Below are 13,583 nucleotides of genomic sequence, written 5' to 3'. Positions count from 1 at the left end.
TTGCTCGAGTTAAGGAAGAAACTGGAGGCAATCAAACTGGAATCGAACCCAGTACCTTCTACTTGTCAAACTAACACGCTACCACCAGACAGACGTTTCCTTAGTAACTCTTGCTAAGTTTCTAATCTTTGAAGTGCTTTTTTCTCGGAAATAACTGTCTAATGTAATTGTTGTTGTGTGTCACGGAGTTATGTTTACTGCAACATTTGAGCACACAATCGAAACATAGAAAACTGCACATCATCACTTTTCCCTGAGTTCAAAATATATCCAGAGTCCAAACTCACTACTAGTTAGCCAGTTGTGCAAAACGTGACAGGACTACATGGAGCATGCGCTTTTTCGGGGATGCGAAGGATCCTCGCAAAGTTACAGAAGGTTCTCTTCGGTGCTGACGGTTGGCCGCGGAGTCACGTGGTATCTGCTTATCAGTGGAACATGACCTTGTGCATTCAGACCAGCACACTGATGCGAACGAAGGTATTTCATGTGATTTGTAAGCTGGAACAAAACGTTCCACGCTTTAAAACCGACAGAGGTTTGCCTTCAGCTTACTATTTTGGGACAGGCAAACCACTCTAGGCGTACAGAGTATAATGTAAGATAGGAGGCAATTATTTCTCCGTCTCCTCACACTGATAATTTCATTACCTCCTTTGAAGTTATTTGGCCACAAAAACGGATCTTATTATTGATGTCGTATCTCATGTGATGGCTTTGTTCAGTATGCTGATCAGGTTTCTTGACAAAGCAGGACAAGCTACCCAAGAACAGTAATTTTCTACCTTTTATATCTGCTTCCTTCCTCATCCTGTATAAAGCATACGAGCTCATACCACAAATATGTAAGAGAAATATATGTTAATTTGGTAACTTGTTTTTGCAATTGAATTTCTGTCATGAACATCTGCAAATAAACAAAGGCTTTCCTTTTTAAAGATTACAATGAATACTTTTTATTTGATTAGGAAACTAAAATTGACTTCAGTATTCTCATGCAGTACATAAAAGATTATAAACAATCTCTAAAACATACTGCTCGTTGCAACACATTAGTTCCACAATCAAGATACAAAATTAAGGTAATGCTCAAGTAAAATTATATTTCTGTGATTATCAAGTGATTTACGGCCTCAAAGTCAATTTTGGATTTGTCGGTTATCCAAATATTATTCATTTTGAAAATACTCTTTCAGTTGGTGAAATGTGCCTGAAATTGAATGTCATATTTTAAATCGAACATGTTTTGTTTCTTTAATTAAAACTTTTAGTTTAGAATTTAGTTCATCAAACCAGCCTGTTAGTGTGGCGGATGTGATTTGAGAGATGGCGCCTGTGATCCTTTCTTTGAAGTGGTGCAAGTTCTTAATTTTCTTAGTGTACGCGATAGCCTTTACGTGTTCCCACAAGTAAGAATCCAAGAGTGTTAGGTCTGACGACCTTGGTGGAATTCACCTGACTTTTGCTTCACCCTGTACTGCATTACAAGTTACTTTTTACTTGCAGGCTCCATAGCACTGAACCTTTTGCTGTCATCTAAACTTCAGTGATATAGAGAACTTTCTATGGCACTCTCACAATCGGTTAAAAAGAGTCGTAGTTTTCCTCCAAAGCACTTTTTTTTTACACTTTTGTTTGCATCGTTTTCCACCGAACTCTAAAACGAAAACAGTTGGTAATTTCAAGAGCACCGGCAAACGAAGAGGACAGAGAACAAACGTTGAAAAATAAGTTGAGTGCTTGTTTGATTTCGGCCTGTGAGAGAGGGTGGGGGGCTGGAGAGGAATTAAAATCAGCGAGCGTCTCCCTAAGAAGATTACATGCAGAGCATTATCGCGTTGGCGATCGATAGAGACGGTGACCGTGCAAGAGAAAGAGGAATTCCACATCGCGGGACTCATCTGCGACGGCGGAGATACCAGTAAGCGGATTGTGGACGAATCTTCGCGTGGTTTGCTCGAACCGCGTTGGCAGGATCTCCCTTGCATTCTAAGGACTTTACAAGAGACAGCAAACTCGTCGTTGGAAACTTGCGTATGCTCGTGGTGGTACAGCGCGTAATATTTTATGTATACAAAGGCTTATGAAATTCTGGTTCACTCGCGGAAGCCTGAATAACGCAGAGCTTTTTGATAGCAAGCTGGTCCATGTATGCGAAACATTGTACTTGTTCATCTCGATGTGCAGAAATTGTGCTTAATGAAATTTGGTGACGCGAAAAACGGAAACACAATTTCAAAATCAACAAATAAAGAACATAAAGATAGGGTACGAGGGATGTTAAGGTTCCTCTGGACCATTGTCTTGCATCGGTCAAAACTTTTTCGAAAATTTCTCATCCTTTACAAAAGCAACTATGATATTCCAAATTGTGAAAATCTGTTTGGAATTCCTTCTAGAGAATTCCAGAGAATTTCTCGTATAGCTTGCTTTCGGTGTTGTCTGTACAGGGGTCGTAGATGTCTACAGTGCGTCTACTAAGTTTTAGGACTGGAATGAAAAACATACTTACAGGAAAGCAATCAAAACTTTTATTGTTTATTCTTCAGTATACATCCCTCCTAAGTGGACACACGTGTTTGTATGGTCGTACAGTCTCTGGATACGAGTCCAGTCGCCAGTTTGTACGTAGAGGCATCTGAGCCGTCGCTGTCTCTGCGAAGACAGCGGCTGGTAGTGAACTACTTCCTCCATCTTCGCTCGATGCCTTCACATCCTTCATTTGACACCATCTCCGACGAGAGTAGGCTGGCAAGGTATCGGCTCCAACCTAGTGCCACTAGACCATTTGGTGTTCGTGCAGACGAGATCCTGTCAGCACTTGGTGTTGACAGTGATCTTCCTGGCGTCTCTCCACTCATTCCGCCTCTCCCTACCTGGGAGTTTCCTGCACCTTCTATCGATTTTTGCCTGACTGCCCTTCCAAAGGCAGAAACACCAATGGTTGTATACCAGCAACGGTTTTTAGAACTTCGTGCGAAGCACCCCAATTTTAATGTGTTTTACACGGATGGGTCCAAGACAGTCGAATCAGTTGGTTGCGCCTTCGTCCTAGACTCTCAAAGTTCCAGTTTCTCGCTACATCCTGCCTGTTCCATCTTTACGGCAGAGTTGTACGCCATTCTAAAAGCACTGGACTTTGCAGACGTGAATGGGCTGAAGAAAGTCCTTGTGTGCTGCGATTCGACCAGCGTGTTGCAGTCTCTGGATTCGCCGTATTCCCGGCATCCGGTAGCGCAACGCATATTCAGACGGCTTGTGTCCTTATCTGCCAGCACAGATGTACACTTCTGTTGGGTCCCTAGCCACGTGGGCATCCAGGGGAACGAAGCAGCTGATGCTGCCGCCAAGTCTGCTGATGCAGATGGCGACGTTCTCGTCCACCTTTTGCCAGCTAGCGACCTGCAGAATGTGTTCCGTTCTCGCCTTCTTGACACTTGGCAGACCGAGTGGGATGTGGAAACGGGGAACAAGCTTCACTCTGTTAAGCCCACCATAGGTGTTTGGCGTTCCTCGTCTCGTCCCTCTCGGCGAGAAGAAGTAATTCTTACCCGCATGCGTATAGGACACAGCCGTCTCACGCATGGTCACCTACTGCAAGGGCTGGACCCTCCGTTGTGTCGTACTTGTAATGTTATTTTAAGCATCCGACACATTCTCGTTGAATGTGTCGATCTTGCTTACCTCCGGCAGACTTTTAACCTTTCCGGCTGTTTGTCATCCCTCTTGGGTGATGACAGCAGTATTTTATCACGTGTTTTTAGTTTTTTGCGAAGAGCTGGACCCTTCCACCGTCTGTAAGGAGGTTTTTAGTTTGTTCTGACTTTTTAATGTGTCGTGTTTGTCTCGTGCAGGTCTCTTTACAACCTTGCACTTTTAGTTTTTCCCAAGGGGCTCTCTACACCTCTTTTTTTTTTTTTTTTTTTTTTAAATCTCAGTCAGAATTTTAGATAAGGGGACATTTCCCCGTATACACAAAAAGGTGCGAAATGGCCTTAAGTGCCGACGCACCCATAAATTTTAACTCAATCAATCAACCTCCCATGGCCAGTATAATTTTGTTTGTATGTCCTGTTTTTTTTGTCCTTACAGCCTCAGCTTTTAACACAAGTCAGAACATTTTAAGATTTTTAGTTACGCAACGTTAGAGTTGTTATTTGTAATGATAAGGGGCTGGCCCCGTGTAATGTGACGGGAGCAAAATAGCCTAAGTGATGACGCTCCCAAAATTTTAAATTCAAATTCAAATTCAAAAAGTCTCTGGATGCGGTGGTTGAAGTCACCTTCCGGAATCGAGTGTAAAACACGCGTCACGCCCTTCTGAATGTCACAAACAGAATCGAAAACATGACCGTTCAATGGGGATTTTAATTTCTGGAACAGGAAATTGTCCACAGCTGAAAAGTCCGGAGGGGTGGTCCAACACAGTCACATTTTTTTGGCCAAAAAGTGCCTGACAGTAATGGCGTTGTGCGCGGGGGCATTGTCATGCAGCAGAAACCAGTCATTGGAGGCAGCCATGGCCGGTCGGACACGCCGAATCCTTTGAAGAAGCCTTTCAATTACGCCTTTGTAGTACTGTTGATTCACAGTTTGACCTACCGGGACAAATTCGTATCGATGTTCTGTTCATTTCGACGCTCAACTGAACGGCCACACTCCTGGGATAGTCTGCAATGTCGTCTCGTCCGTCACGATAGCGTCCATACCATCGGAACACATTAAACCGGTATAATGGTTGATCTCCGTAAGCTGTATTTATCATCTGAAAAGTTTCTGTCGCCGTTTTACCGGCTTTGAAACAGAACTTAATCGCTATTCGTTGCTCCTCACTCGCATTCATGACGGGCAACTTTGACACAACTCTGTTCAATCACACACGGCACAGACACTACCACACTCGCGTACACCAAACGCTGCCTGCAATGACTGGACCCCTACGTGGAAGGTACCCCTTACACCCCCTGTAGAAGGAATTCTAAGCAGATGTAACTTTTGATAATTTGGAATATGATTTAATTTTTTTAAATTTAATGTCGCTTTTATGTCACTTTTGTCTCATCGCGAGGATGAGAATGAGTGGAGATATGATGAAATTGATGATGGAAAGAACACGCATGCCAATGCTGGATTTCGAACTCGTGACTCCTGGCGTCGTAGAGCGCGGTGAAAACCACTCCGCCACGGAGGTAGGCTGATAATTTGAAATATCACAGCGGCTCTTCGCAACGAAAATTGCTACGCTGCCATCGGCTAAAGATCCAACAGAGCATTAATAACTGTAACATTAATCCATCCAAAAATACAAATAGGCTATATGTAATTTGCTAGAGACGAATACTGAAAAAGCCTATTCATTTTAAAATACATGTAATTCAATTTTGGAAGGCTATATTTTCGTCTCTTTCCCTCACTGGAAATTCCTGTTCACTTATTTTTTTTATATATTCAGTTTTATTGATTTGTGAATCTCATTATTATTTGTCACAGAACAGATACACCGTGTTCTCTTACATACCCCTGACTGCAACATTATTGTTGAACTTTAGCTAAGGATATATCTTGGTGTAACAAAATTTTCATTTGACAAGAACAACTGTATGAAATACGTTCTGAAAAAGAGGAACAAAAGAGTATCTTTCCAAGCGTTTCATTAACATTTGACGTACCAGGGAAGTAATGAGGTAGCTGTGGTAGGCTGTCATCATTCCAATTTGCTGCGCCTGCTTCAACACTTCATGAATCCTCTCCGTGGAGCAGTCCAGCACGATGTGAGATTCCCCGGAATTTTTAATCTGTTTGAGCAGCGGCCTGGAATGGAAAAACAGAACGTGGAATTAAAGCAAGTTTCGGCCCGGACATTTCGAACCGGCACTCTGTTATCTAATGGGCAAGTTTAATGGCTGAGGACCCTCGCCAATATTGCCCGAGCTCCCGGAGAAGACTTACAAAGTCAAATGAGTTGATACATGAAGGTCATTACGTGCAAATGCGGGATGGGAGAGTGAGAGAGGTGGGCTCTGGGTGAATGCACGTGGGGAAATTAACCGATAGGTCCCTGCCCATATGGCGTTGTATAGTGCCACTTTCATCCTTCCGAGGGCGTTTCTCTCCAAAGGAAATATGAGCATTGGAATAAAAGAATCCGTACGCCACAGCATGGCTTTGAGTTTGGAAGCATGATTAGAAAGAAATTTCCACATATCTGAGACGAATTTAAGGGAGATTTCCAACTTTCGGCATTGAATTTCCGGAAGATTTAGTTGACAAATTTTGACCATTTTTAGCAGTGGGCATCACTCCAGTAAATGTTTTTAGGATGGATAATATTAAACAAAATAATTAATTTAATATAATATATACATATCACAACAGAGAATAAAACTTTTTAAATTAGCACGGTTCTTAGTCCTAACCCATATGTATTTGTCCACTGCTGCTGCAGAAGTAAGCATCAATCAACTACTGCAAGATATGACTTCACTTCCGCCCGCCAAAGGCTGAACGTGCAATCGACTTCAAGTTTTGTATGGCTTGCCGAACTCGGAATGAGTTGAGATTTCACCATCTTGGTTGTCAATAAAAATACTGGAAAAATAGAATCTCAACACTGGAGCCGGGAGAATAAAAAAAATAGCTCTAGTACGGGAGATTCCGTTAAATACGGAAGAGTTTGTCACCCTACAATACTCAACACTCCAAAGTCCTTTCCCACCCCTGACATTCATCCTATTGGATGCACTAATGCCTTAAAACTTTGCACGTTGCAAAATGCACATACCGTTCTATAAAATAGAAGCAAATTACTACTTCTAGTTAAAATTTTGCACATATTATTATTACCGAGAAAAGTTTAAACAGAAATTAACAACCGAACTTGGTTGATATGCTGGGTAGTTACAATTAGCCCTCCGAAGCAACGGATTGCGGTGAAACTTGGTATACAGGCCGTGCAGACCATGGGAAGCAAGAAATTACCCAGCTTCAAACTGTTACCCCTGGAAATTTCAGCTACGTACATAATTTTGAAATGTATTCAGGCCAGGACAATGATCTCCCCAATGGAAAAGATAACGAGCCTCACATGGATTCTTGTAATTAAAAGGAGAAACACCAGACAAAAAGACAGGTAAGAAATTTGAGACCACTATAGTAAGTACGAACACCAAACAAACCAATGAAAAATTTTAACATTTTTTTAAAAATTATATTAAATTTCATATCATGTGAAAGAGAAAAACAGAAACTACTGATACTTATTTCTTATATAGCTGCTCTCGGAAGGTGTAATGCAATTTGCCTAATGTTAATTTATTAAGAGTGGATACAGCAAGAACTAGTTTGAAATGCTAAACTATTTGTAAAAAAAAATCTTCACGTTTCTATTCCTTAAATTTACTGCATACACACACAAAGTGAGAAATTATAGCAAGTAATGAGTAACTTTTTTGACGGTAATATAATCAAGAAGAACTGACAATGTACCCTTTTGCTGCGATATGACACACAGTGCTTGCAATGTAAATATTCGATTGCTAATATTATCGTGTTTTGTTATTACCTATGTATGTAATATGTATATAATGTCATAGCCTTCTGTAACTGGAGAACTGGAGAACAAACAGTAATACCATTCGATACCTCTTGATTACTCAGATGATACAAAGATGAAATTTTATTGACTGGTATATTCTACTTCAAACTGCTTTAAATATATTGTAACGTTTGAGATGTGTATTAAAATCTGATTAGAACACACACACACACACGTGTATATATATATATATAAAACCATTGTAATCTCTTCGTCAGTTCCAGTAAGTGTGGATACACATAAAATAATCTTTGGAACAAAGGTTCTTGATTATTGGAAAATACGAGTACATGCCTCGTCCTCGTCCCTAGAAAGGATTTGCCAACTTTCAGCTCCGCTTTGGAGTAATCAGCTTCCGTTAAGCACCTGAAGGATGGCTACGATATTTCAGTGGTATGAATTGGCAAAATCCTATTGTTGTTTTAGTTCTTAATATCACAATACAGAGATCTTACTGATGACACCCATTGAACGCAGATTTATCAGTGTTTCCCTACATAAGGGTGGAAACATATTCGATTCATCTCCACTTTTCAACTTCCAGCTTATCAAGCCTTTGGTAACATTAGGTTAGTAGCTTTAGAACAATTAGGTGTTGTACAGTGGTATCCATGTGTATTACCGTGCAAATAGTCCATCACCATGTCCGTGTACTTTATTTGACCTAATAAGATCTTCAAAAATTAAAGAAAACTCAAAACAAGCTGTTAACAACTTTTGTACCAGCATACATAAAAATCCATCGCTTAAAAACACATAGGATGTAAGAGAAAAATTAATGAAAATAGTCATGGACAATTTGCACGGTATTACTCATCAATCCCACTGTACAACTGAGAGGAATGTAGGATTGTTACAGAAATTAATGAAATATGAGAAGAATTTTCCATTCTTTTCCAGGTTCTACTGTGTTACTTTAGCAACAGAACGTTTTTAAAATAAAGCTAACGGATAAAATAAAAATAATGAAGAAAGGGATATCATAAATAAGAGTAAAAAGTAATTTAAATACTTAAATAAACGAAAACTTACAACCTAAATAGAATAATCGCCGAAATAAATAACCAATACTGGAAATGATTGAGTGCAAAAGTTTTAATACACGTGAAATCAATATTCAGCACTGGTATACAAGAGGTACAATCAAATAGAATAAGAAAGACAGGAAAATTCGATGCCAGAATAAGCACAACAGAAATAAAGGGTGAGGGAAATACACCTGGATAACCACAAGATGAACAATATTTTAATGGAATAAGAAGCCCTAAAGTAATACCTGACTCCTGAATAAAGCAAGGGCATGTATCCTCACTGACTCACACAGTTGAGTTTGTAAATTGGCAATAAGGTAATAATTTTGAAATAGACAAAAAATTGCACTACTGTCAGGATTAAAGATGACTAAAATATTTGTAACATGTTTATTTTAAAAAATGAAGTGTCCAAAGGATAATACATAAGAAAATATAAGTATATATAATATGATAATATATGAGTACAGATGGAATACTTGATTACACTAAAGAGAAATAAAATTCATATTACCTACAATTACGAATATTCTCATTTCAGTAATATTAGTCATATTATAATATAAATGTGAAAGAACAAGAAAATATTTATAAAAAAAATACAAATGTGAAAAAAATATAAATATGAATGTTAACATAAGGTTGAATTTAAGTAAATAATAATAATAATAATTTGAAGATATTAATAAAATTCCAATAGTTACACTTATAGAATATGAGTAATGTATACGATCTTATGCCTTATGTTTGATTTATTTAAGGATATGTAGTTACATTTTTACAACTACTGTCACCAACACTAAAATGCATGGAACGAATCGAGTAGTGGTATTTGTTGTCCTACTAGGGGTTCCCAGAAGGGGTGTGGTTATCGTGAAAATTCTGAATGGTAAAAGGTTTTGGTTCTCTGACACCTCGTTTGTTAGACCTTTTAAAATTTCAAACAACGTTTTGCAGGAAACATTTTTTAGTTTGGTCTTTGGTGAGGAAATGTGGCGAAAAAATTGCTCTCGCAAAAGGTTAATATTTTCAAGTGAAAAATAAATCCCTACAATTTAATTTATCATGTCGTAGAAATGAATAGGACGAGTCGAAATGTTATAGGCTACGTTTAGAAATCATAGCGCCATTATAAATGGTTTCACGGCGGTTGCCTACAAACGTTTAATTGGGAAATTGGTCCAAGTGACCGCTTGTTGGATAGATCTCTTCATTTCAGGCAAATTTTGTTACAAATATATTTAACGTTGGCCATGCATATTCGAATACAGTCTGCATAAGCTTGAAAGTGAGATACAATAAGAAAATATATACAAATAGGCTCATGCATTTTGTTATTCTTTATCTTGAGTCAAATAATATTTTTTTAAGGGGAGAGGGTCATGTGACATCTGCTGTTGTTTCCTGTGCAAACATGATTTCCTTTGTTTTCTTTTTAAAGTAATTATCACGTGACATCTGCTGTGGTTTTTGTGCAAACATGATTTCCTTTTCTTTTTAAAGTAATTGTGACGTGACATCTGCTGTGGTTCTTGTGCAAACATGATTTCCTTTCTTTTTAAAGTAATTGTCACGTGACATCTGCTGTGGTTTTTGTGCAAACATGATTTCCTTTTCTTTTTAAAGTAATTGTGACGTGACATCTGCTGTGGTTTTTGTGCAAACATGATTTCCTTTCTTTTTAAAGTAATTGTGACGTGACATCTGCTGTGGTTTTTGTGCAAACATAATTTCCTTTGTTTTCTTTTGAAAGTAATTTTATTTCCATTGTCAGGTTTCAAACTAGCACATATCACAAACCACCTTACACAATGCATATGCCTCAGTTGTGAAATGTGTTGCTTCATCTGCCACTACCGTGCAGTTAACACGGACTTAATCGACGTTTGCTTCCTTCAGCGACCTCCAGCGTTGGTTTGCACAACGAGAAGGGCAGCAATTCCAGCAAACAATGAAACAAAACCGTCCCCCGCAAACGGCAATGTGTCTGTGCGTAACGACTGCAGTGACGGGAGATCCTGCGTGCCTTCCTCTTTGTTCTGCGTGTCCGGTGCGGAGGATCCTCTGACGCACTATTGATCGTCCCCGCAGTCTTCATTTCCCCATGCAGAGCGCGAACAGGGATGGGGGACGGGTCTTCGCCCCAGCTGCCTCCTTGGCAGATTTTTACGTCGGTTATTCTTCGCTACTGCTGGGGAAAGATTCTGCTGTTAGACCCCTTATGGCGAACATCTAGGAAAGTAGCAAGCATACAAGAAAATTAAAAGGGATAATTGCTTTAAAAAGTGTATGATCATCAGAGCTAGGAATTTTAAGTGCAAAAATTTGCCAATAAAGGTGCAAAAAAGGTGCCAATTTTTGTAGAAAAAAGGTGCTAATTTTCAGATGTAAAATTTATTGTGAGCAATGCATACATATATGATTCAACTTGTCTGGATAAACACATAGAGTATTCTCTTTTATTAAATCGTTTAATATAACTAAACAAAGAAAATTCTCTGATACATTAGAAAGCGACATAAAGGAAAATATGCTTAGAATTACTTGCTTAGAATTAATCATCTAGAAAACTGTTAAAATAGATTACATTCAAAATTTATATGTTCTTCTGAGTGAGGATACATCTTCGGTCACTAAGCAGATACTTGTAAGTTGAAAAGAACATTCAACGTCAACAGACACAAGTGGTTCGTATTTTGTTTTCAACCGGTAATCCACATCCTTGTTGGTTGCGACTTCTTGAACATCAGGGGTTTTGGCTTAACTTTGTTCTAACTTCTCTTTCCCGACCCCTTTAAGCTCTCGTTGCACATCCATCAAAACAGCCCACAGAAAAATTCATTTGTATTCTGAGGTTCAAAGGGTCTGAGATTGTGAAAAAGGTGCAAAAATGTGCAACCGAAACACCATGAGTAGAGTTCAATACGTGCTTCTTTTAAGGATGAGTCACATTTTTACCCATTTTCACAACAAAAAAATTAAGGTGCAGCAACTAAAATGCCAAGCTCTGATGATCATAGTTTTTACATGATTTTAACCATATCCGTCTTCTTTTATGTACTGTCGAGATGCAAGAGGTGTGACTTAGTAAACACATCACAATACTAACCTCTCTTCTAAGTCTGGACTGCGTTTTGCAGACTGACGAGGCTCTGGCGTCTGAACTCATAGCCTGTATAATCCTCTGTGAGGTTAGTTTGAGAAAGGCTAATCGCGACTGGACCTACAGTTTAAAGTGGAATCCGAAGCAGTATCTCTTCCGGGTATCGAACCCGGGACCCCTTGATTACCTGTGAGGCACGTGTTAGCAATTAGCCTAAAGTGGCAAAAGTCAAGACATCTCAGCGTCAACCTGCTTTTCACGTACTATAGTACACACTGGACAGCATTTGGCAGACCAACAAGGCTCTGAATCTGGAATCACAGCTTGTGTTGTATCTTGCCTATGTGTGTTTGCGGTTGCCCTTCATCATTTTCATCTTATCATCAGTCTTCCTCATCTTCGCGATTAGCCAAAATCAGCATAAAGGCGAAGTACAATGAAGCAAATCTATCATTCAATATTCCGCATTGAGGAGAGTGTTTTAAATCTCGTTTAACTATTTCGCAACATTCCGTATTATCTATGGCCGAATGAAAATGACACATGTTTCCAGTGTCTGAAATTCTTCGTGCTATTCCATTCCGAATTTCATTTGGAAATTAAAGGGAAAAACGTGGTTCATTATAGTTAATGAACACAAGAAATATTGACGCAAGAATTGAGAGGAACCGTCATTCTTGTATAATTAGTTCCAAGATGACACAACCTATTCCATAAACGCGGAAGAAAAAAGATACAAGAAACCTGTGAGTTGAGTAAATATACGTGAGCTATTCAATGAAGAATGATCATTATATTTTTATTCACATAATTTCTCGCGCTAAAATTTAATTTTATGTTATATTGTTAGCTTGTAATGTACACGCGCTACTAGTAGTTTCATTGTTTTGAATTCATTTGTGGGCATGTATCAGCCGTGCAGGTTGAGACACGTTCAGTTCCGCCTACGGCATAGGTGGAGGCAACGCGCTGGACGAAGAATACGCTGCTTTGACATTTTTCCTTCGTCTGAACAAATCGTCAACTGAGGGCTATAAAATGTTACAGAAGGCATATGAAGAGACTGTCCTTCCCTATAGCACAGCTCGAAGGTGGTTTCAAATGTTTAAAGAGGGGAGACAATCAATTTCAAAGAGTTCCAGTCAGTGTTCTTACTGAAGAAAACTTCAACACCGCTGCTGTCATTGTGAGAGAAGATCGTCGAATAACGTTAAGAGTACTATCAGTAATTCTGAAAATTTCATTGGGTGCCTTCATATGTTGGTAACAGAAAAATTACACATGAGACGCGCGTGTGTGTACGATGGGTTCGAAGACTGATCACACTCGAACAACAGGAAGTTCGCGTGCAAGTTTGCTCGCAGTGCAAGATGATGATATAGGAAGACGAGGAGTTTCCTCCTGCAGATGAAACTTGGCTACATCATTTTGATCCGGAGAGCAAACCGCAAAGCCTTAACGGGAAGCATTTTATATTATCAGAAGCAGTAGTGAAGGCTGTAAAGGCGATTCTGAAGGACCTATCAAAAATCGACTTCCAGCATATCTTGAAGAGTGGCAAAAACAATGGGACAAGTGCATCGAATCCAATCGCATCCAATGGGGACTTCTTTGAGAGAAATCATCACAATTTTGGGGATGAGTAAATATATTTTTAAATAATACTACTACTACTTCTAATAATAATGAGAAGAATAATAATGTTCATTCCTTTTTGAACAGCCCTCCCATATAAGCCTTCTCGGTGCTTTGAAAATGTCAAAAAGGCCAAAAGGTGGATATTATATACTTTAAATCTATGTAGTTACTGAGGATATATATTCGTGTTCTACTACTCGAGGTCGATGCATAAAAC

At 39.1% G+C, this 13,583-nt stretch overlaps 1 protein-coding gene across 1 annotated transcript in view; it reads right to left on the bottom strand.

Moving 5' to 3' along the window:
• Window positions 1-13,583, bottom strand: part of KaiR1D (Kainate-type ionotropic glutamate receptor subunit 1D) — a 363,464-nt gene that overhangs the window by 83,681 nt on the left and 266,200 nt on the right. Inside the window, exon 6 of the mRNA XM_083123772.1 lies at window positions 5,670-5,811. Coding sequence (XP_082979898.1) covers window positions 5,670-5,811 — 142 coding nt within the window. The remainder of the gene's footprint in view (window positions 1-5,669; window positions 5,812-13,583) is intronic.

The sequence above is a fragment of the Lepisma saccharinum genome, chromosome 6 (assembly GCF_977018435.1).
Source record: "Lepisma saccharinum chromosome 6, izLepSacc3.1, whole genome shotgun sequence".
Lineage (NCBI taxonomy): Eukaryota > Metazoa > Arthropoda > Insecta > Zygentoma > Lepismatidae > Lepisma > Lepisma saccharinum.
The sequence above is the reverse complement of the archived record's forward strand: the minus strand, read 5'-3'. Positions and strand labels throughout refer to the sequence as shown.